This window comes from Amblyraja radiata, chromosome 15 (genome assembly GCF_010909765.2).
Source record: "Amblyraja radiata isolate CabotCenter1 chromosome 15, sAmbRad1.1.pri, whole genome shotgun sequence".
Lineage (NCBI taxonomy): Eukaryota > Metazoa > Chordata > Chondrichthyes > Rajiformes > Rajidae > Amblyraja > Amblyraja radiata.
Window position 1 is genome coordinate 50,262,428 of NC_045970.1, and position 21,422 is coordinate 50,283,849.

Below are 21,422 nucleotides of genomic sequence, written 5' to 3' on the forward strand. Positions count from 1 at the left end.
GGGTTGTGAAGGGAAAGGATGACAGAAGACCAAAACACTTTTGCTGAGCTCACTGGATATGTTTATTACACAAGAACGTACATCTATCCAATTCTTTGGGGAACCGGGTCGCTTGACGTCAGGTCATCAGAGGCCATCTCCCCTGGGTCACTGGATGCTTCAGGTCACTGGGACCCCTGCCCCCACAGCTCATGAAGAAGCCACCCCCCCCCTCCCCCCCATCTCATTGGGACACATCCACCACGCTCACGGGGAACCCCATCCCCCCCCAACGAACCTTATCGGGACCCCCACAAGCTCAACGGCTCCGGTCTCCCAGCGCACGGGACATCCCCCAGACTGGGTCCTCCAATCTCACAGGAAACCCCCTCCAGCTCACCGGAACGTCACACCAGCCTCACTGGGACCCCGCCCAGCTCACCAGGACACCCCTTCCCTGCCCCAATGGACCTCTGAGCATCACCAGAACCCATGTTCACCAGGATCTCCCCCTTCCCCCCCCAAACTGACTGATTCCCCCCCCCCCCCCCCCCCCCCCCGCGGCTCTCTGGGACCCCTCTGCCCCCAAACTCGCTGGGTCCCCAACCCCTGGCCCAATGGGCCGAGTCTCGCCGGGACCACCCAGTTTACCAGGACCCCTTCAGCCTCACTGGGACCCCCCCCCCCCCCCCCCCCGGCTCATTGGGGTCCCCCTGCCCCCAGCTACCCAGCTCACAGGGACTCCTCTCAGGCTCATTGGAAACTCCACCTGCAGACTCACTGCAACCCCTACCCTCAGGCTCACTGCGACCCCCCACCCCCAGACTCACTGTGACCGTCACACTCAGCTCACTGCGACCCTCACCCCCAGACTCACTGCGACCCCCACCCCCAGACTCACCGGGTCCCCTTCGCCCCCAGTTTCACGGGGACTCCCCCCTTTCCCTGAGGCTGCGGGGGGCGGAGCATCACTCGTTGAAGGCGACCATCTTGGTACGCATCGCCTTCATCCTGGTGGGCAGGAGGGCGGCCATCTCCACGCACAGCTCCAGCTCGGGCTCCATGGCGGTGGCTGCCTCGGGGTGTCCGGCGCAGTAGTCGGCCACGAAGCTGTAGCAGTCCTGGGAGAGCTGCAGGTTGTCCAGCTGCTGCTGGGGGTCCGAGGTGATCACCTTGCCGTGCAGCCACCCCACGCGGAACTTGGCCACCAGCGCCGGCCTCAGCACGTCGCTCTCCAGCGTGGCGGGGAACTTCCTCTCCGAGTCCCGCAGCGAGTCGAGGAACAGGGTGTAGTGGGCGATCGCCGCCTGGGCCAGGAGGTTGATTTTCTTCACGTTGTGGCTGTCCAGCTCGTCCAGCTGGTTGGCGATGGAGACCTTCAGCTCCATCATCTCGTAGAACGTGTCCCCCATCTCAAACTGAAGCTGCCTGCAGACCAGCAGGTAGTACTGAGGGTTCAGCTCCGTGTAGACGGCGCTCAGCATGTCCACCCGTCGCTTGTGCATCTTGCAGCGCCTCTCCAAGTTCTCCTCAAAGAAGGCCAGGGCCTTGAAGAGCGAGCTGTGGTCCTGCACCACCTCGATGTGGTCCGTCACGTGGTCGTCCAGCTGGAAGAACTCCTTGGCGTCTTGCACGTAGCCCTGCCCGACCAGGAACACGGCGCGCGCTCTGGTGAAGTCCGCCGCGTACGTGCAGCTCACCTTCTCCTCGACCGACTGGATCAGGTCGAAGGTGTCGCTAGATCCGAACAGCACCGCGCTCTTCCTCCCCTGCTCCTTCTCCTCCTCCTCCTTCTTCAGCTGGCTTTTCAACTCTTCCTGCCGGTCCCAGTCTAGTTCGCCTATGTCGTTCTGCGGGAGGACAATGGGCACGGCAGGCAGAGGTCAGTTTTAGTTTTGGAGCTGGAGCGCGGAAACAGGCCCTTCGGCCGGCCGACCGGCGAATTGCATTTACACCAAGCCAATTAATCTCCAAATCTGTACACCTTTAGAGTGTGGGAGGGAACAGAAGAAGAGCTTGGAGAAAGCCCACGCAGGTCTCGGGGAGAACATGCAAACTCCTTACAGACAGCACCCGTAGTCAGGATGGAACCAAGGTCTCTGCGGCCGTAAGGCAGTAGCTCTACCGCTGCGCCACCGTGTCACCCGAGAGTGCTCGTAAGGTCATTAAGTCTTAGGAGCAGAATTGGGCCATTCAGCCCATCGAGTGCCAGGGCGGCAAGGTGGCGCAGTTGTAGAGTTGCAGCCTTACAGCGCCAGAGACATGGGTTCAATCCGGACTACGGGTGCTGTATGTACGGAGTTTGTACGTTCTCCCCGTTACATACGTGGGTTTTCTCCAGGTGCTCCAGTTTCCTCCCACACTCCAAAGACGTACCGGTTTGCAGATAAATAGGCTGCGGTAAAAAATGTAAATTATCCCTAGTATGTAGGGTAGTGCTAGTGTATGGGATCGCTAGCTGGAGCGGACTCGGTGGGCCGAAGGGCCTGTTTCAAATGGTATCTCTAAACTAAACTAAGTCTACTCGCCATTCAATCATGGCTGATCTATCTTTCCCTCTCAACCCCATTCTCCTGCCTTCTCCCCATAACTCCTAACACCCTTATTAATCAAGAATTTGTCAATAAATGTAAAGAAATTCCTTTTCATCGCCTTTCTTAAGGTGCGTCCTTTTATTCTGAGGCTATGGCCTCTGGTCACTAGACTCTCCCACTAGTGCAAACATCCCCTCCACATCCACTTTATCCCGCAGGCCTTTCACTAATCGGTAAGTTTCAATGAGGTACCCCCTCATCCTTCAAAACTCCAGCGAGTACAGGCCCAGTGCCGTCAAACGCTCATCTTATGTTAACCCAACCATTCTCGTAAACCTCCTCCAGACCACCTGTCAGCCTCAGTCTGAAGGGTTTTGGCCTGAAACGTTGCCTATTTCCTTCCGTCCATAGATGCTGCCGCACCCGCTGAGTTTCTCCAGCGATTTTGTCTACCTTCGATTCTCCAGCATCTGCAGTTCCTTCTTGAACACTACTAACTTCCACCCCCTGACTCTCTCGAATTTCAGGCACGTTGCTGGTGTTTTCCACTGTGAAGACTTGATGCAAAAAATGTATTCAATTCCTCTGCTTTGTCTTTATTCCCCATTAGCACATCTCCAGTATAATTTACCAGCGGTCCAATGTCCACTCTTGCCTCTTTCTTTCTCTCAAGTCATAGTCATCGAGTGATACAGTGTGGAAACTTGCCCTCACCGGCCAACATGTCCCAGCTACACTCGACCCACCACTGGTCCATATCCCTCCAAACCTGCCCTATCCATGTACCTGTCTGTTTCTTAAATGTTGGGATAGTCCCTGCCTCAACTACCACCTCCTCTGGCAGCTCGTTACATACACCCACCACCCTTTGTGTGAAGGGTGTGACGGTCTCTTTGTATAGCTGAAGAAACTTTTGCTATCTGCTTTTATATTATTGGCCAGCTTACTTTCATATTTCATCTTTTCTCCCAGTATTGCCTTTTTAGTTACCTTACGCGCAGGGTATCAAACAAGCCCAAATCCACTTCAGGTACCTCAAGCAGCTTGCGTGAGTCCTGCAGCAGGTTGAGACAGTACTTTATCCAACACCGTGCTATTTCTGCCTTCTTCTGCTGGAGCTGGTCGCGGCGATCCCTCTCCTCTTCGCCTGCGTTGAAGAAAAGTTACTGGGTGGGAGCTTCCAATTAAACGCAACGCAAGCAGCATCATCAAGGTTGGGTCGCACACTGGCCACTCCCCCTTCTCCCCTCTCCCATCAAGCAAAAGGTACAGAAGTGTGAAAACGCACACCACCAGATTCAGGGCCGGTTCCTTCCAAGCTGTTATCAGGCGACTGAATCATCCTACCACAACCTGAGAGCAGTGCTCTCAACCAGGTTCAGGAATAGCTACTTCCCCACAGCCATCAGGCTATTAAACCTGGCTCGGCCAAAACTCTGATTATTAATAATCAATTATCTGTTATTTGCACTTGATCATTTTATTTATTCATGTGTGTATATATTTATATTATGGTATATGGACACATTAATCTGTTTTGTAGTAAATGCTTACTATGTTCTGTGTGCTGAAGCAAAGCAAGAATTTCATTGTACTATCAGGGACACATGACAATAAACTCACTTGAACTTGAACTTGCTAAACTACTCTCTACATCTTTGGTGACCCTCGGACTATCCTTGATCGGACTTTGCGGGCTTTACCTTGCACTAAACGTTATTCCCTTATCACGTATCTATACACTGTAAGCGGCCAAATTGTAACCATGTATTGTCTTTCCGCTGACTGGACAACAGGCAGCAAAAGCTTTTCACTGAACCTCGGTACACGTGACAATAAACTAAACTGTAAACTGTAGAATAACTAACTCCCTTATTCCAGGAAACAGTGCCGCACCAGCTCCGAGTTCAATCTAACAAGGCTCTCAATATACAAACACACAATGCGACTGAGCGACACTGTAAAAGATACAAGACAGTCACACTTACTTTCCTCTGCTGCAGATTCTGATGACACTGCTCCCGCCTGGTTGAAGATCACGTTGGAAGCAGCAAGACATAGGCGTCCCTCCATGTAACGCTTCTGCTCGAGAGACAACAAATTATTGGTTTGGGGAGAGGCCGAGTTCAGTTTTAGCCATGAAGATAAGACACAAAATGTCGGGTCAGGCAGCATCTCTGGAGAAAAGGAATAGGTGACGTTTCGGGCTGAGACCCTTCGTCAGACTGAGAGTCAGGGGCGAGGGAAACTAGAGGTATGAATCAAATTCAGAGTCGGCACCAATGACCAAGGAAAGGTGGAACCCACAATGGTCCATTGTTGGCTGCGGAGATGATAATGAGGGGATACAAACAGTGAAACTGGCAGGGTGACTAGAGAAATCAATATTAATACCTCTGGGTTGTAAGCTGCCCAAGTGAAATATGAGGTATTGGACCTTCACTTTGTGTGTGGCCTCACTGACAATGGAGGAGTCCCAGGACACAAAGGTGAGTGTGGGAAAGGGAAAGGGAGTTAAAACGTTTGGCTTCTGGGAGATTGCATGGGCCAAGGCAGACCGAGCGGAGGTGTTCAGCGAAAAGATCGCCCAGTCTGCGCTTGGTCTCGCTGATATACAGGAGTCCACACCGAGAACTACGGAGAGAATAGATGAGATTGGAGGAGGTGCAAGAGAATGTCGGACTCAGCTGAACGAACAGTCAGAGTCAGTCCCTGAATGGAGTCGAGGGAAGGAGATATAATTATTACCCCTGGAATTTTCTGTGGAATTCTCTGCCACAGAAGGCAGTGGAGGCCAACTCACTGGATGTTTTCAAGAGAGAGTTACATTTTGCTCTTAGGGCTAACGGAATCAAGGGATATGGGACCAATGTCTGGGATTCTGACTCGTACCGTAAGTGTAACTTGCACGCAGCCTGTCTTATCCATTGAAGACCAGAGACCAGTGTACACACAGTGTGTCAAATCTTCATGCAGTGTAGGAAGGAACTGCAGATGCTGGTTTACACCAAAGATAGACACAGTATGCTGAAGCGACTCAGTGGAACAGGCAGCATCTCTGGATAGAAGGAATGGTGATGTTTCGGGTCAGGTCTGAAGAAGGGTCTCGACCCGAAACTTCATCCATTCCTTCTATCCAGAGATGCTGCCTCACCTGCTGAGTTACTCCAGCATTTTGTGTCTACCTTCAGTCCACATTCAGTGCTGTGAGTGTGGTGTCGTATCTTGCTGTTATGTGGCTCTGCTGCCCCCTCCTGGTGGCCAAGAGCCCGACCTGCAGGCTTCTTGCACCCTGACCAGTCCAGCCTTTCTTCCAGTCAGAGCCTTGGCTGGATCGGATTATCAATTCCTAAAGCACAGGAAATAACCATGGCAGACTTTCACAAGGGCGAAGACCATAAACTCATTACAGACCAAGGGGGGTCATCCTGCCTGGGTGCTTTTGTATCAGGAATAAAATTGTTGCATTTAATTGTCACCACTGCCTATCAAAGAAAGGTCGGCACAGTGGGAGCAGCTTCCTCTCATCGCCAGAGGTCCAGGTTCGATCCTGACCTCGGATGTGGAGTTTGCACGTTCTCCCTGTGACCTGGCAGGTTTCCTCTGCTTGCTCCGGTTTCTTCCTACACGCCAAAGACGTGCGAGTTAATTGACCCCTTCAAATTGCCTGCTAGTGTGTCGGGAGTGGATGAGGAAGTTGGATAACGCAGGACTAGTTTGAACGGGGGATCGATGGTCGGCGTGGAGTCAGTGGGCTGAAGGGGCATTTCCATGTTGTATCTCTCAACTCGGGCGAGACCTTTCTTCAGAAAAGGAATAGGTGACGTTTCCGGTCGAAACCTTTCTTCAGAAAAGAGGCTCGACCCAAAACGTCACCTATTCCTTTTCACCAGAGATGTTGCCTGTTCCACTGAGTTACTCCAGATTATTGTGTCTATCTTCGGTGTAAACCAGCGTCTGCAGTTTCATAGAACTACGGCTGCGGATCACCACACACAGACGGATCGCCGACTGCAACGCCATGGTCTTCACCGAAACATGGCTCAACGACAACATCCCGGACAACGGCATCGAGCTGGAGGGGCGCACTGTCTTCAGGGCCGACAGAACAGCGGAGGACTCCGGTAAGACCAAGGGCGGCGGACTGTGCATTTATGTGAACAACTTATGGTGTACGGACGTTGTTAGGATTGGTAGTCACTGCTCTGCTGACCTGGAATACCTGATGATAAAGTGCAGGCCCTTCTATCTGCCCAGAGAATTCACATCGACTGTTATCACTGCAGTCTATGTACCCCCGGACGCTAATGCCAGGCTAGCAATGGAAGAGCTGCAAGCTGCTATCAGCAAACAACTAACTGCACACCCAGAGGGGGCATTTATTGTTGCGGGTGATTTTAACCACTCCAACCATAAAACTGTACTCCCCAGATTCCACCAGCATGTCTCCTGCCCAACCAGAGGAAACAATATTCTGGACTTAGTATATACTAATATTACTGAAGCCTACAAAGCCCTCCCCCTCCCCCACCTTGGACAGTCTGACCACCTCTCTTTGTTCCTGCTCCCCAAATACACACCTCTGATCAGACGTGTGAAACCTACCGTGAGGACAGTGAAGGTTTGGCCTGAGGGGGCTGTCTCTGTTTTACAGGAACAGTTTCAGCAAACAGACTGGAGTCTGTTTGCCACCCAGGCCACCTTTAACTCCCAAGTGGACATCAACTCATACACCTCAGAAGGTACACAAAATTGCTGGGGGAACTCAGCGGGTGCAGCAGCATCTATGGAGCGAAGGAAATAGGCGACGTTTCGGGCCGAAACCCTTCTTCAGTCTGAAGAAGGGTTTCGGCCCGAAACGTCGCCTATTTCCTTCGCTCCATAGATGCTGCTGCACCCGCTGAGTTCCCCCAGCAATTTTGTGTACCTTCGATATTCCAGCATCTGCAGTTCCCGTTTGAACAACTCATACACCTCAACAGTTTTGGACTATATAAAATACTGCACTGACAACGTCACTACCCACAAAGAGATAAAGACCTTCCCTAACCAGAAGCCGTGGATGAGCAGGGAGGTCAGACTCCTGCTGAAGGCTCGCGATGCCGCTTTCAGATCTGGCAACGCTGAGGGATACAGCTCATCCAGGGCCAATCTGAAAAAGGGAATTAGGAATGCTAAACTCAATCACAAACGGCAGATTGAGGAGCATTTCCAAAAGAACTCCGACCCCAGGCGCATGTGGCAAGGAATCAAATCCATTGCCGATTACCATAAAGTTAACACCCCCCCCCCCCCCCAGACGACGCCTCCCTTCCTGACGAGCTAAACCATTTCTATGCTCGCTTTGACCGGGACAACAAAACTCCTGCCATCAAAGTTGCTCCACCCCCGAATGAACAACCCCTCAGTTTCTCCACCTCTGCTGTACAAGATGCACTGAGCAAGGTGAATGAGCATAAAGCTGCCGGCCCCGATGGCATCCCCGGGCGGCTGCTCAGGGCATGTGCTGGACAACTATCCCTGGTCTTCACTGACATTTTCAATCTGTCACTGGCCCACTTGCCTCAAGACATCAACCATTGTGCCAGTGCCCAAACAATCAGCTACAGGGAGTCTCAACGATTTCCGCCCAGTGGCACTCACCCCTGTCATTGCAGAGTGCTTTGAGCGGCTGATCTTGGCTCACCTCAAAGCCAGCCTCCCCCCCACACTGGACCCCCATCAGTTTGCCTACCGGACCAACAGGTCTACAGAGGACGCCATATCGGCGGCCCTACACTCTGCCCTGACCCACCTGGACAGCAATAACACCTACATCAGGTTGCTGTTCATTGATTTCAGCTCTGCCTTTAACACTGTCATCCCCGCTAGCTTGATCACCAAACTCAGCGGACTTGGCATCTCCACCTCCCTCTGCAATTGGACACTGGATTTCCTCACCAACAGACCACAGTCTGTTAGGGTCAACAACCTCACCTCCTCCACTATAACACTGAACACCGGCGTGCCACAGGGCTGTGTGCTCAGCCCTCTCCTCTACTCCCTCTTCACCCATGACTGCATCCCTAAGAATGGCTCCAACGCCATCATTAAATTTGCCGACGACACCACGGTGGTAGGACTGATCAGTGACAACGACGAGTCAGCCTACAGGGAGGAGGTCCCGCACCTGACAACCTGGTGTGCCAACAATAACCTCGTCCTCAACTCCAAGAAGACGAAGGAAATTATTGTTGACTTCAGGAAGAACAGAGGGGGCAGACATACCCCCATCCATATAAACGGGACTGAGGTGGACGCGTCTCCAACCACAAATTCCTTGGGGTACATATCTCGGAGGATCTGTCCTGGTCCCTCAACACCTCCAAGCTAATCAAAAAGGCGCAGCAGCGCCTTTACTTCCTGAGGAGGCTCAAGAAAGCTCACCTGTCCCCCCAGATCCTGACCAACTTTTACCGCTGTACCATCGAAAGCATCCTGACCACCTGCTTCACGGTATGGTACAGCAGTTGCACCGTAGCGGACAGGAAGGCACTACAACGGGTGGTGAAAACCGCTCAGTACATCATCAGTGACCCGCTCCCTGCCATGGATGCACTCCACCGAAAACGGTGTCTGAGACGGGCCGGGAAGATCATCAAAGACCCCTCCCACCCTAACCATGGACTGTTTGCCCTCCTCCCATCAGGGAGGCGGTACAGGAGCCTCAGGTCTCGTACTAGTAGGATGAGGAACAGCTTCTACAACAACACTATCACATTGCTGAACTCGGAGTCCCGCCGATAGATTTCTCCAGTCTCTCCGTCCACATTGTTTGCTTATTCTGTATTTTTATTTCTATATTGCACTATTACTACGGACTGATGCTAAACTGCATTTCGTTGTCCCCATACTTGTATCTGTGCAATGACAATAAAGTTGAATTGAATTGAGTAGAAACATAGAAAATAGGTGCAAGAGTGAGCCATTCGGCCCTTCGAGCCTGCACCGCCATTCAATATGATCATGGCTGATCATCCAACTCAGTATCCTGTACCTGCCTTCTCTCCATACCCCCTGATCCCTTTAGCCACAAGGGCCACATCTAACTCCCTCTTAAATATAGCCAATGAACTGGCCTCAACTACCATCTGTGGCAGAGAATTCCAGAGATTCACCACTCTCTGTGTGAAAGTACTACACAGTACTACATCACCACTCTCTGTTTCGTCCTACAACATACGATACGATAGAACTTTATTCATCCCAGGGGGGAATTTGATCAAATTCCATCTATACTACCCATGACAAACAGTGCAAAGCTCAGATGCCCAGGGGAAAGCTTCCCATTGAAGGATGACAGATTTGAATGACCAGTGCCGACACACAGGGGGCGGGGAGGCTTACCTCGGTGATGTAATACTGTGACAGGGTGGCAGCGTTGATCGCCCACTCCACGGGGTTGTAGTGGGTGAACTGCAGCTGGCGTTGCAGGGTGGTGTGACAGTACCAGGCCGCCTTCTCAATCATATCCAAGTGTTTGTAGACTTGTGCCAGATAATACAAAGTGTGAGTGTACACCTTCTCAAACCTGCCCAATCCAAACAGATAGAGCAGCATTAAAAAAAACAGTCACAACCGGGGTTGGGCAGCACCGTGGCGCAGCGTAGAATTGCTGCCATCCAGCGCCAGAGACCCGCGTTCGATCCTGACTACGGGAGCTTGTCTGTACGTTCTCCCCAAGACCTGTGTGGGTTTTCTCCGGGATCACCAGTTTCCTCCCACGCTCCACAGACGTACAAGTGTGTAGGTTAATTAGCTTGGTATAATTGTGTGTACAGATAGCGTTAGTGTGGGGACTGTTGGTCGGCGTGGACTCAGTGGGCCTGTTAACGCGCTGTCTCTCTAAATTAAACAAAAATAGCGATTGATCAGTAATACACGTTATTTTATCATTCATTTACAGGAGGAGGGTGGCAGAGTTTACTGCGAAGCATGGTTACCTGTCCAAAGATTTGTTCTTGACATGTTCAGGATAATGGGGGTTGGAGGGAAGATAGATCATCCATGATTGAATGGTGTAGACTTGATGGGCCAAACGGCCTAATTCTGCTTCTGAACGCCTTCTGCAATGCAGAAGGGCACAGCAGTGGAACTGCTGCCGAACAGCTCCAAAAACCTGGGTGCCATCCTGACTATGGGTGCTGTCTATGCGGAGTTCTCCCAGTGACTGGGTTTTTGTCTGGGTTTTCCACTTTCCTCCCACTTTCCCAAGATGTGCGGGTTTATAGGGAGTGGATGCGGAATTGGGATAAGATGGAACTAATGTGAATGGGTAATCGTTGGTTGCCGTGGGCCGAAGGGCCTGTTGCCACGCTGTATCTCTAAACTGAACTAAAGAAAATGGTGGAAGAGGTGAACTATGTATCATGGAATTCCCAACTTCCCTGACCTCGAGTTTAGCTGATTGTCACGTGGTACAGTGAAAAGCTTTTGTTGCATGCTAACCAGTCAGCGTAACAACAATACTTGATTATAATCGAGCCATCCACAGTGCACAGATAAGATACATAATAAAGGGAACAAAGTGAATAACGTTTAGTGCAAGATAAAGTCGGTACGTCCCATCAAAGGGTCAGAGGGTCTCCAATGAGGTAGATAGCTGTCCAGGAATGTTCTCTAGTTGTTGGTAGGATGGCTCAGTTGCCTGATAACAGCTGGGAAGAAACTGTCCCAGAATATGGAGGCGTGCGTTTTCACATCTGTGACGTTTGGTCGATGGGAGAGGGGGGGAAGATGGGGTGGGCTGGGTGCGACTCAGGGTCCTAATCTTTAACCCATAGTGTAAGCGTGGGAGAAGGCAGGAGAATGGGGTTGTGAGGGAAGATAAATCGGCCATGATTGAATGGTGGAGTAGATTCGATAGGCCGAACGGCCTAATTTTGCTTCTATGGACGTACGGTCCCGATTCGAAATGTCACCTATCCATGTTCCCCAGGGATGTTACTCCAGCACTTGGCGTCTTTTTTTTGTAAACCAGCATCTGTAGTTCCTTGTTTCTACATTCTGACCTATCCAAACTGTCTTACACATCAGGTAAATGTCACGATATTTGCAGGTTTAGAACCACATTACCTTTTCTGCCTCTCCTGTTCACTTAGTCTATCCTCTTCTGCCAAGAAGTGTTCGTGAGTATCCCATGGTGGTGTTCCGATCTAAACAACAAGTAGCACAAGGGTTTTACATTTAACTAAAATACTTAATTCATCAATTAATGTCCAGTGTCCCTTCTTTTATTCCGATCCCATTCCTACACTGAAAGCACAAAGTACGAGGATGTTGCCAGGGCCTGAGGGTCTGAGCTAAAGGGAGAGGTTGGGCAGTCTAGGACTTTACTCGCAGGAGGCTGAGGGGTGATCTTATAAAATTATGTGCGGAATAGATAGAGTAGGTTTAGGGTAGATACAGAGTCTTTTACCAAGACTAGAAGAATGAAGAACCAGAGGACATAGGTTTAAGGTGAGAGGGGAAAGAATTAATGGGAGCCTGAGAGGGGCCGGAGGAGGTAGTTGAGGCAGATACTGTAAAAACATTTAAAAGACATTTGGACAGGTACATGGATAGTGAAGGTTTAGAGGAATATGGGGCAAACGCAGGTAGGTGGGACTAATTTCCTCTGGTTGCACATAGAATGGTAAAGGTGAAGGTATGTGGAAGTATAGATGGGTCACCTTGGTCGGCATGGGCAAGTTGGGCAGAAGGGCCTGTTTCCGTGCTGTATGACTCGATGGCAAATATCCAAGTCAGTGTCACCTGCGATGTACCCTTGTGCCTATTTTGTCAGGCACTGGCATAACCATCCACATGGACAGAATTTCACAGCTCGCCTTCCTTCCCCACCCATTTATCGTCGTACACACAGCAGGCTTTCCCCACCCCCCATCAGTCTGAAGAAGGGTTTCGGCCCGAAACGTCGCCTATTTCCTTCGCTCCATAGATGCTGCTGCACCCGCTGAGTTTCCCCAGCAATTGTGTGTACCAGCAGGCATTTTAGTTTAGGTTGGTTTAAAGATGCAGCGCAGAAACAAGCCCTTCGGCCCGAGTCCACGCTGACCAGCTGACGATCCCCGTACACCACCACCATCCTGTACACGAGGGACAATTTATAATTGTTACCAAAGCCATTCAACCTACAAACCTGCGCATTTTTGGAGTGTGGGAGGAAACTGGAGCACCCGAAGAAAACCCGAAGCGGTCACGGGGAGAACGTACAAACTGTGTACAGACAGCATCCATATTCTGGATCGAACCTGGGTCTCTGGCGCTGTAAGGTAGCAACTCTACTGCTGCACCATCGTGCCGCCTTAAACGATAGGATTCAAAATTGGCATGGAAGAGAGTGTAATGGTGGTGGGGTGGTTCGCTGACTGGAATTGTGTGACCAATGGTGTTCAGCAAGGATTGAGACCTCTGATGTTTGCTGTTTGTACAAATAATAGGATTTTGACATAAATACATAAGTGTTGGCGGGCTTATTGGTAAGTTTTCAAACGAGTGGTGGATAGTGAAGAAGGTTACCAGAGGATACAGTGGAGTATGGAATTGGAAGAGTTTGCAGATACGGGTAGACAAATAGCAGATGGAGTTTAATCCAGACCAGTGTGAGGTGTTGCACTTTGAGAACGTCAAATGTAAGGGGGGAGGTTTACAGTAAATGGCAAGATCTTAAGGAGCACTGTAGAGGGATCTAGGTTGCAAGTCCACAACTCCCCTGAATGTGACAACATAAGCAGAGCAGGTGGTAAAGAAGGCATTCAAAATACTTGCTTTCATCTATCAAGGCAATGGGCATAATTGTCAGGAAGTCATGTTGCAGTGTATAAAACTTTGGTTTGGCCACATTTGGAGAGTGGTGTGCCATCCTGGTCACCGTGTCAGTTTTGGAGAGGGTGCAGAGGAGCTTCAACAGGATGTGCTGTGATTAGAGAGGAGAGCTTGGACAAACTTGAAGATAGACACAAAATGCTGGAGTAACTCAGCGGGACAGGCAGCATCTCTGGATAGTAGGAATGGGCGACGTTTCGGGTCAAGACCCTGCTTCAGTCTCTTGGAATAGGGAGTGATGTGCAGGGCTAATGTTTTTGGTAAACTTCAGGGAGTGGTAGATGCCTGGAATGCGCTGCGAGGAGTGCAACATTTATGAGGCATTTGGACAGCCACATGAAGGGGTCAAGGAAAGAGCGTTCACGTCGCAGCCCTGTTTCCAAGAATCTTTCCACCACCACGCACAAGAAGCGACAAAAACATCAGCTCTGGCTGAACAACTTCTAATCTTGTGTGTGGACTCGATAAGAAGCCACATGAACAGGCAGAAAATGGAGGGATACTGACCAAGTGCAAGCAAATGTGCAGTTTCAATTGGCTACATGGACGTCGTTAAGATGATGGGCCAAACAGCTCGTTCCTGTGCTGTACTGTTCTATGAAACATAAAATAGGAAGTATGAAATTATCACGTCAGATTTCTCTGAACTACATCGACTTGGGGGCATTGGCTTTGTCTTTTTGCACTATTATTGTTTATTTTTTGTCTGTGTGCGCGTGTGCGCGCATGTATACACACACACACATAAATATATTTAAATATGTGTGTGTGTATATATATATATATACACACACACACACACACACATACATACATACATACATACATATATACACACACACACACACACACATATGTGTGTGTGTGTCTATATACGTGTGTGTTTACTTGGTAAAAAAATCCATTAAATAAAAATTCAGTGTGTATGTGTATATATATTATTTTTCTCGTTTATTATGTTGTTTCCAGAGCACTATGTCCATATATTCTGTTGTGTTGCTGCAAGTAAGAATTTCCTTGTTCTGTTTGGCACATTTGACAATAAAACACTCTTGTCTAAGCAAAACAAAATTCTGAAGGCACGATAAAGTATCCAAAGCATGGGAGTTAAGAAGATCTTCTCGCCGAAGAATCAGACATCGAGGAACCGTCGAGGAAAGAGTTCAAAGTCATATTGAATGTGAAAATTCTTTAGACATGATGGATACCAAGGATTATGCGTGAGGCGAGTAAGATAAAAGGAGAAAGGGTCATAAGTGAAAGGAGCAGAATTAGCCCATTCAGCCCATCAAGTAAACTCTGGCATTCATTTATGGCTGATCTATATCTCCCTCCCAACCCTATTCTCCTGCCATCTCCCCATAACCCTTGACATCCGTCAAGAATCTATCTATCTCTGCCTTAAAAATATCCACTGACTTGGCCTCAATAGCCCTCTGTCACAAAAAATTCCAGATTCACTACCCTCTGACTAAAGAAACTCCTTCCTAAAGGAACGTCCTTTAATTCTGAGGCTATGACCTCTAGTCCTAGATTCTCCCACTAGTGGAAACATCCTCTCCACATCCACTCTATCCAATCCGTGCACTATTCTGTACGTTTCAATGAAGCCCCCCTCATTCTTCTAAACTCCAGCAAGTACAGGCCCAGTGCTGTCAAACGGTGGATCAGAGAAGGATACAGCAAATGTTCCTGTTCAATTGGCTCTACTTTACCTCTTTTGTGTACTGGTTGTAAAGTGCTTCAGCATCTTCGAGATAGGTCTTGGCCTTTTCCATTTCTTCCAGTCCTGCCCACAGAATGCCCAACTGATTCTGAAAGCAACAGAGCACAGAACGCTTTAGTTGCTCTTGAAAGTTATTTGGTAATATGACATTTTAATGGGATGGCAAACAGTTAGCGTCAGATTGGCCAAGGTTGATGATACAAACACTTCTTCACCTTCTTCAGCCTGAAACATAAACATTGAAACATGGAAAATAGGTGCAGGAGTAGGCCATTCGGCCCTTCGAGCCAGCACCACCATTCAATATGATCATGGTTGATCATCCAAAATAAGTACCCCGTTCCTGTTTTCTCCTTGATTCCATTCGCCCTAAGAGCTATATCTAACTATCTCTTGAATACATCTTGGCCCTTGAGGGGCCCAGTTCCGAAATGTCACCTAAACATGTTCTCCAGAGATGCTGCATGACCCGCTAAGTTACTCCAGCACTTTGTGTAAAACAGCATCTGCAGTTCCTTATTTCTTCACCCACGTGCACGCCAATATCTTCCCCCGTCATTCCTTTCCTCCCCTTCATACATTCATCTCCTATCCCCGTTTCTCATTGCCCTTTTGCTCTCCCCCCCCCCCCCCCCCCCCCCCCCTCTGTTCCACCTATATCCCTCCTTCAGGCTTTACATTTCACTCATACTCTCCCCATACATTACAGCATTTTGTCTCCTATGATACACACAAAATGCTGGAGTAACTCAGCGGGGACAGGCAGCATCTCTCGATAGAAGGTCCCTTGCAGTCAGAAACAGGCGAATTGATCATGGGGAACAAGGACATGGCAGACCAATTGAATAACTACGTTGGTTCTGTCTTCACTAAGGAAGACATAAACAATCTGCCGGAAATAGCAAGGGACCGGGGGTTAAATGAGATGGAGGAACTGAGTGAAATCCAGGTTAGCCGGGAAGTAGTGTTAGGTAAATTGAATGGATTCAAGGCCGATAAATCCCCAGGGCCAGATAAGTTGCATCCCAGAGTACTTAAGGAAGTAGCCGCAGAAATAGTGGATGCATTAGTGACAATTTTTCAAAACTTTTTAGATTCTGGAGTAGTTCCTGAGGACTGGAGGGTAGCTAATGTAACCCCACTTTTTAAAAAGGGAGGGAGAGAGAAAACGGGGAATTACAGACCAGTTAGTCTAACATCGGTGGTGGGGAAAATTCTGGAGTCAGTTATTAAAGATGGGATAGCAGCACATTTGGAAAGTGGTGAATTCATTGGACAAAGTCAGCATGGATTTATGAAACGTAAATCATGTCTGACGAACCTTATAATTTTTCGAGGATGTAACTAGTAGAGTGGATAAGGGAGAACCAGTGGATGTGTTATATCTGGACTTTCAGAAGGCTTTCGACAAGGTCCCACATAAGAGATTAGTATACAAACTTAAAGCACATGGTATTGGGGGTTCAGTATTGATGTGGATAGAGAACTGGCTGGCAGACAGGAAGCAAAGAGTGGGAGTAAACGGGTCCTTTTCAGAATGGCAGGCAGTGACTAGTGGGGTACCGCAGGCTCAGTGCTGGGACCCCAGCTATTTACAATATATATTAATGATCTGGATGAGGGAATTGAGTTCAACATCTCCAAGTTTGCGGATGACACGAAGCTGGGGGGCAGTGTTAGCTGTGAGGAGGATGCTAGGAGGCTGCAAGGTGACTTGGATAGGTTGGGTGAGTGGGCAAATGCATGGCAGATGCAGTATAATGTGGATAAATGTGAGGTTATCCACTTTGGTGGCAAAAACAGGAAAGTAGACTATTATCTGAATGGTGGCCGATTAGGAAAAGGGGAGATGCAACAAGACCTGGGTGTCATGGTACAGCAGTCATTGAAAGTAGGAATGCAGGTGCAGCAGGCAGTGAAGAAAGCAAATGGTGTGTTACCATTCGTAGCAAAAGGATTTGAGTATAAGAGCAGGGAGGTTCTACTGCAGTTGTACAGGGTCTTGGTGAGACCACACCTGGAGTATTGCGTACAGTTTTGGTCTCCTAATCTGAGGAAAGACATTCTTGCCATAGAGGGAGTACAGAGAAGGTTCACCAGACTGATTCCTGGGATGGCAGGACTTTCATATGAAGAAAGACTGGATAGACTCGGCTTGTACACGCTGGAATTCAGAAGATTGAGGGGGGATCTTATAGAAACTCACAAAATTCTTAAGGGGTTGGACAGGCTAGATGCAGGAAGATTATTCCCGATGTTGGAGAAGTCCAGAACTAGGGGTCACAGTTTAAGGATAAGAGGGAAGTCTTTTAGGACCGAGATGAGAAAATCATTTTTTACACAGAGAGTGGTGAATCTGTGGAATTCTCTGCCACAGAAGGTAGCTGAGGCCAGTTCATTGGCTATATTTAAGAGGGAGTTAGATGTGGCCCTTGTGGCTAAAGGGATCAGGGGGTATGGAGAGAAGGCAGGGATGGGATACAGAGTTGGATGATCAGCCATGATCATATCGAAAGGCAGTGCAGGCTCGAAGGGCCGAATGGCCTACTCCTGCACCTATTTTCTATGTTTCTATAGAAGAAATGGGTGACGTTTCAGGTCTCGACCCGGTCCGAAGAAGGGTCTCCACCCGAAACATCACCCATTCCTTCTATCCAGAGATGCTGCCTGTCCTGCTGAGCGACTCCATCCAGCATTTTGTGTCTGTCTTCGGAGTAAACCATCATCTGCAGTTCCTTCCTGTACCTTTTTGTCTCCTTTTCACTTCCAGCCTTTGACTTACTCCATCCATCTGCCAACCCAACTGTAATCAACTATCCCTTGCCAGGCTTTGTCCTGCCCCCAGATCTCTTTTCCAGCTTTCGCCACTCGTCATGTCTCTGATCAGTCTGAACAAGGGTCCCGACTCGAAACGTCACCAACCCCCCTCATACCCCCCCATCCATCCCACCCCTCCCCTACCCTCAAACCTCCACTCCATCCCAACTTCTCCACCCCACCCTCCAGCCCCCACACCCCCTCCATCCCATCCAAGCCCTCCGAACCTCCACCCCCACCCCACACCACCCTCCCCTCCATCCCATCCTAACTAACAACTTCTCCACCGCACCCTCCAACCCCCTCCATCCCAACCTCCACCCGCACCCTCCATCCCACCCCATCCTCCCCTCCATCCCATCCTGACTCTCCCAACTTCTCCGCCCCACCCTCCAACCCCCTCCATCCCATCCAAGCCCTCCCAACCTCCAACCCACCCCACCCCTCCACCCCACCCCACCCCTCCACCCCCACCCCACCTCACCCCTCCATCCCACCCCACCCTCCAACCCCCACCCCACTCCAGCCCATCCAAGCCCTCCCAACCTCCACCCCCACCCCTCCATCCCACACCCCGGCCGCCAGTGCCGCTACCTCGGCCTGAATGAAGACGGACACGGTCTCGGGGCAGAGTTTGAAGGCCTCCAGGAGCCGCACGCACTTGGCCAGGTGCTCCTCGCCGGCCGACAGCTCCTCGGTCTCGGCGTGGTTGAGGCCGAGCTGCAGCTCCAACACCCCGAGCCTCTGCAGCCAGAGGCCGTCGGCGCCGCACTCCTCGTCGGCCGGCGCCCGCTGCCCCGCCTTCATCTCCTTCAGCAGCTCCCGGGCCGCGTACTTGGAGCGGTAGGGCTCGTTCTCCGGGTCGCGCTTGGACTCCACCTCGGACAGGTTGACGGCCAGCGAGTACTTGAGCCGCAGCTCCGCCCCGTCCTCCAGCTCCGCCATCTTGCTCCGCACTGGCCCGGCCGGGGACGGACAGACAGACAGACAGCGCCGCCTGGCGCAAGGAGGAGGTACTGCAGCGATCCTGCCCGCCACCGACACCTGGTGGTGGGGAGGAAACATAGAAAAATAGGTGCAGGAGTAGGCCATTCAGCCCTTCGAGCTAGCAGATTCAGATTCAACTTTAATTGTCATTGTCAGTGTACAGTACAGAGACAACGAAATGCAGTTAGCATCTCCCTGGAAGAGCGACATAGAATATCATTTCAATAAATAAAACTATTTACATGCATACAGTCATAGTGTTTTTCCTGTGGGAGGAGTGTCCAGGGGGGGGGGGGGGGAGATTGGCAGTCACCGAGATACATTGTTGAATAGTGTGACAGCCGCAGGGAAGAAGCTGTTCCTGGACCTGCTGGAGACCTGTAGCGCCTCCCGGATGGTAGGAGGGTAAACAATCCATGGTTGGGGTGAGAGCAGTCCTTGGCTTGGTGAATAGCAACGCCATTCAATACGATCATCTAAAATCAGTACCCCGTTCCTGCTTTTCCCACATATCTCTTGATTTCTTTAGCCCTAAGAAGAGCTAAAGCCAACTCTCTCTTGAAAACATCCAGTGGCAGAGAATTCCACAGGTCCACAGCTCTCTGGGTGAATTTTGTTTTCCTCATCTCAGTCCTAAATGGCCTACCCCTTATTCTTAAACTGTGACACCTGGTTCTGGACTCCCCCAACATCGGGAACATTTTTCCTGCATCTAGCCTGTGCAATCCTTTTAAGAATTGCATATGTTTCTATAAGATTCCTTCTCATCCTTCTAAATTCCTGTGAATACAAGCCCAGTCGACCTATTCTTTCATTATGTCAGTCCCGCCATCCCAGGAATAAACCTGGTGAAACTATGCTGCACTCCCTCAATAGCAATAATGTCCTTCCTCAAATTAGGACACCAAATTTGTACACAATACTCCAGTTGGTCTCACCAGGGCCCTGTACAACTTCCTTGCTCCTAAACTCAAATCCTCTCGCAATGAAGGCCAACATGCCATTAGGTTTCTTCACTGCCTGCTGTACCTGCGTGCTTACTTTCAGTGACTGATGTACAAGCACACCCAGTTCTCGTTGCACCTCCCCTTTTCCTAATCTGACACCATTCTGATAATCTGCCTTCCTGTTCTTGCCACCAAAGTGGATAACCTCACATTTATCCACATTATACTGCATCTGCCCACTCACCCAACCTATCCAAGTCACCCTGCAGCCTCATTGCAGCTCACTTTGCCACCCAGCTTTGTGTCATCTGCAAACTTGGAGATGACACATTTAATTCCCTCGTCTAAATCGTTAATATTTTGTAAATAACTGGAGTCCCAGCACCGAGCTTTGCGGCACCCCACTTATAATAATAATAATAATAATAAATTTTATTTATGGGCGCCTTTCAAGAGTCTCAAGGACACCTTACAAAAATTTAGCAGGTTGAGGAAAAACATGTAAGGGGAATGAAATAAATAGTAGAGACATGACTAGTACACAAAGTAAAGACAGAATTCAATACAAAACACAATATGAGGCAATTAATGCACAGATGAAAAGGGAGGGGGACGTGGGGCTAAGGATAGGCAGAGGTGAAGAGATGGGTCTTGAGGCGGGACTGGAAGATGGTGAGGGACACGGAATTGCGGATCAGTTGGGGGAGGGAGTTCCAGAGCCTGGGAGCTGCCCTGGAGAAGGCTCTGTCCCCAAAACTGCGGAGGTTGGACTTGTGCATGGAGAGGAGACCGGCTGATGTGGATCTGAGGGACCGTGAGGGTTGGTAGGGGGAGAGGAAGTCAGTGAGATATGGGGGGGCCAGATGGTGGAGGGCTTTGTAGGTGAGGATCAGGATTTTGTAGTTGATCCGGTGGGAGATGGGAAGCCAGTGAAGTTGTTTGAGGACTGGAGTGATGTGATGCCAGGATTTGGTGTGGGTGATGAGTCGGGTGGCTGCGTTCTGGACCAGTTGGAGTCGGTTGATGTAGGTGGAGCTGATGCCAAGGAGAAGTGAGTTGCAGTAGTCCAGTCGGGAGGAGATGAAGGCATGGATGAGTCTTTCAGCAGCGGGAGGTGTGAGAGAGGGTCTGAGTTTGGCGATGTTGCGGAGATGAAAGAAGGAGGTTTTAATGACATGGCGGATGTGAGGCTCAAGGGAGAGGGTGGAATCAAAGATCACGCCAAGGTTGCGGGCCTGGGGAGATGGGGAGACAGTGGTGCCGTCGATGGTGAGAGTGGGGTTATTGATTTTGCTGAGTGTGGCTTTGGAGCCTATGAGGAGGAATTCTGTCTTATCGCTGTTGAGTTTGAGGAAATTATGTTGCATCCAGGTTTTTATAGCTGACAAACAGGAGTTGAAATGGGAGAGGGGGGGGGGGGTTGTGGGGGGATTTGGTGCCGAGGTAGATCTGGGTGTCATCAGCGCAACAGTGGAAGTCCAGGTTGAAGTGGCGGAGTATCTGATCAAGGGGGAGGATGTAGATGATGAAGAGGAGGGGGCCGAGTACGGAGCCTTGGGGAATGCCTTG

General features: G+C 50.0%; 1 protein-coding gene across 1 annotated transcript; it reads right to left on the reverse strand.

Moving 5' to 3' along the window:
• Positions 1-534: 534 nt before the first annotated feature.
• Positions 535-18,882, reverse strand: LOC116981388 (kinesin family binding protein). Its single transcript, XM_033034423.1, has 7 exons — positions 18,514-18,882; positions 15,092-15,190; positions 11,628-11,707; positions 9,900-10,083; positions 4,502-4,595; positions 3,548-3,660; positions 535-1,829 (listed from the first exon to the last, which is right to left on the reverse strand). The coding sequence occupies exons 1-7, from the start codon at positions 18,862-18,864 to the stop codon at positions 948-950; spliced, it is 1,803 nt and encodes a 600-aa protein (XP_032890314.1). The 5' UTR covers positions 18,865-18,882; the 3' UTR covers positions 535-947.
• Positions 18,883-21,422: the final 2,540 nt, after the last annotated feature.

What these genes read in the sequence shown, in the direction of transcription:
- LOC116981388 (XM_033034423.1), bottom strand. Translation starts at nt 18,864, where the DNA reads ATGGCGGAGCTGGAGGACGGGGCGGAGCTGCGGCTCAAGTACTCGCTG. An exon ending in CACAGTATTACATCACCGAG is followed by an intron (nt 4,596 to 9,899) that starts GTAAGCCTCCCC and finishes TCTCTCGAGCAG; the next exon opens with AAGCGTTACATGGAGGGACG. An exon ending in ACTCACGCAAGCTGCTTGAG is followed by an intron (nt 1,830 to 3,547) that starts GTACCTGAAGTG and finishes GTCCTCCCGCAG; the next exon opens with AACGACATAGGCGAACTAGA.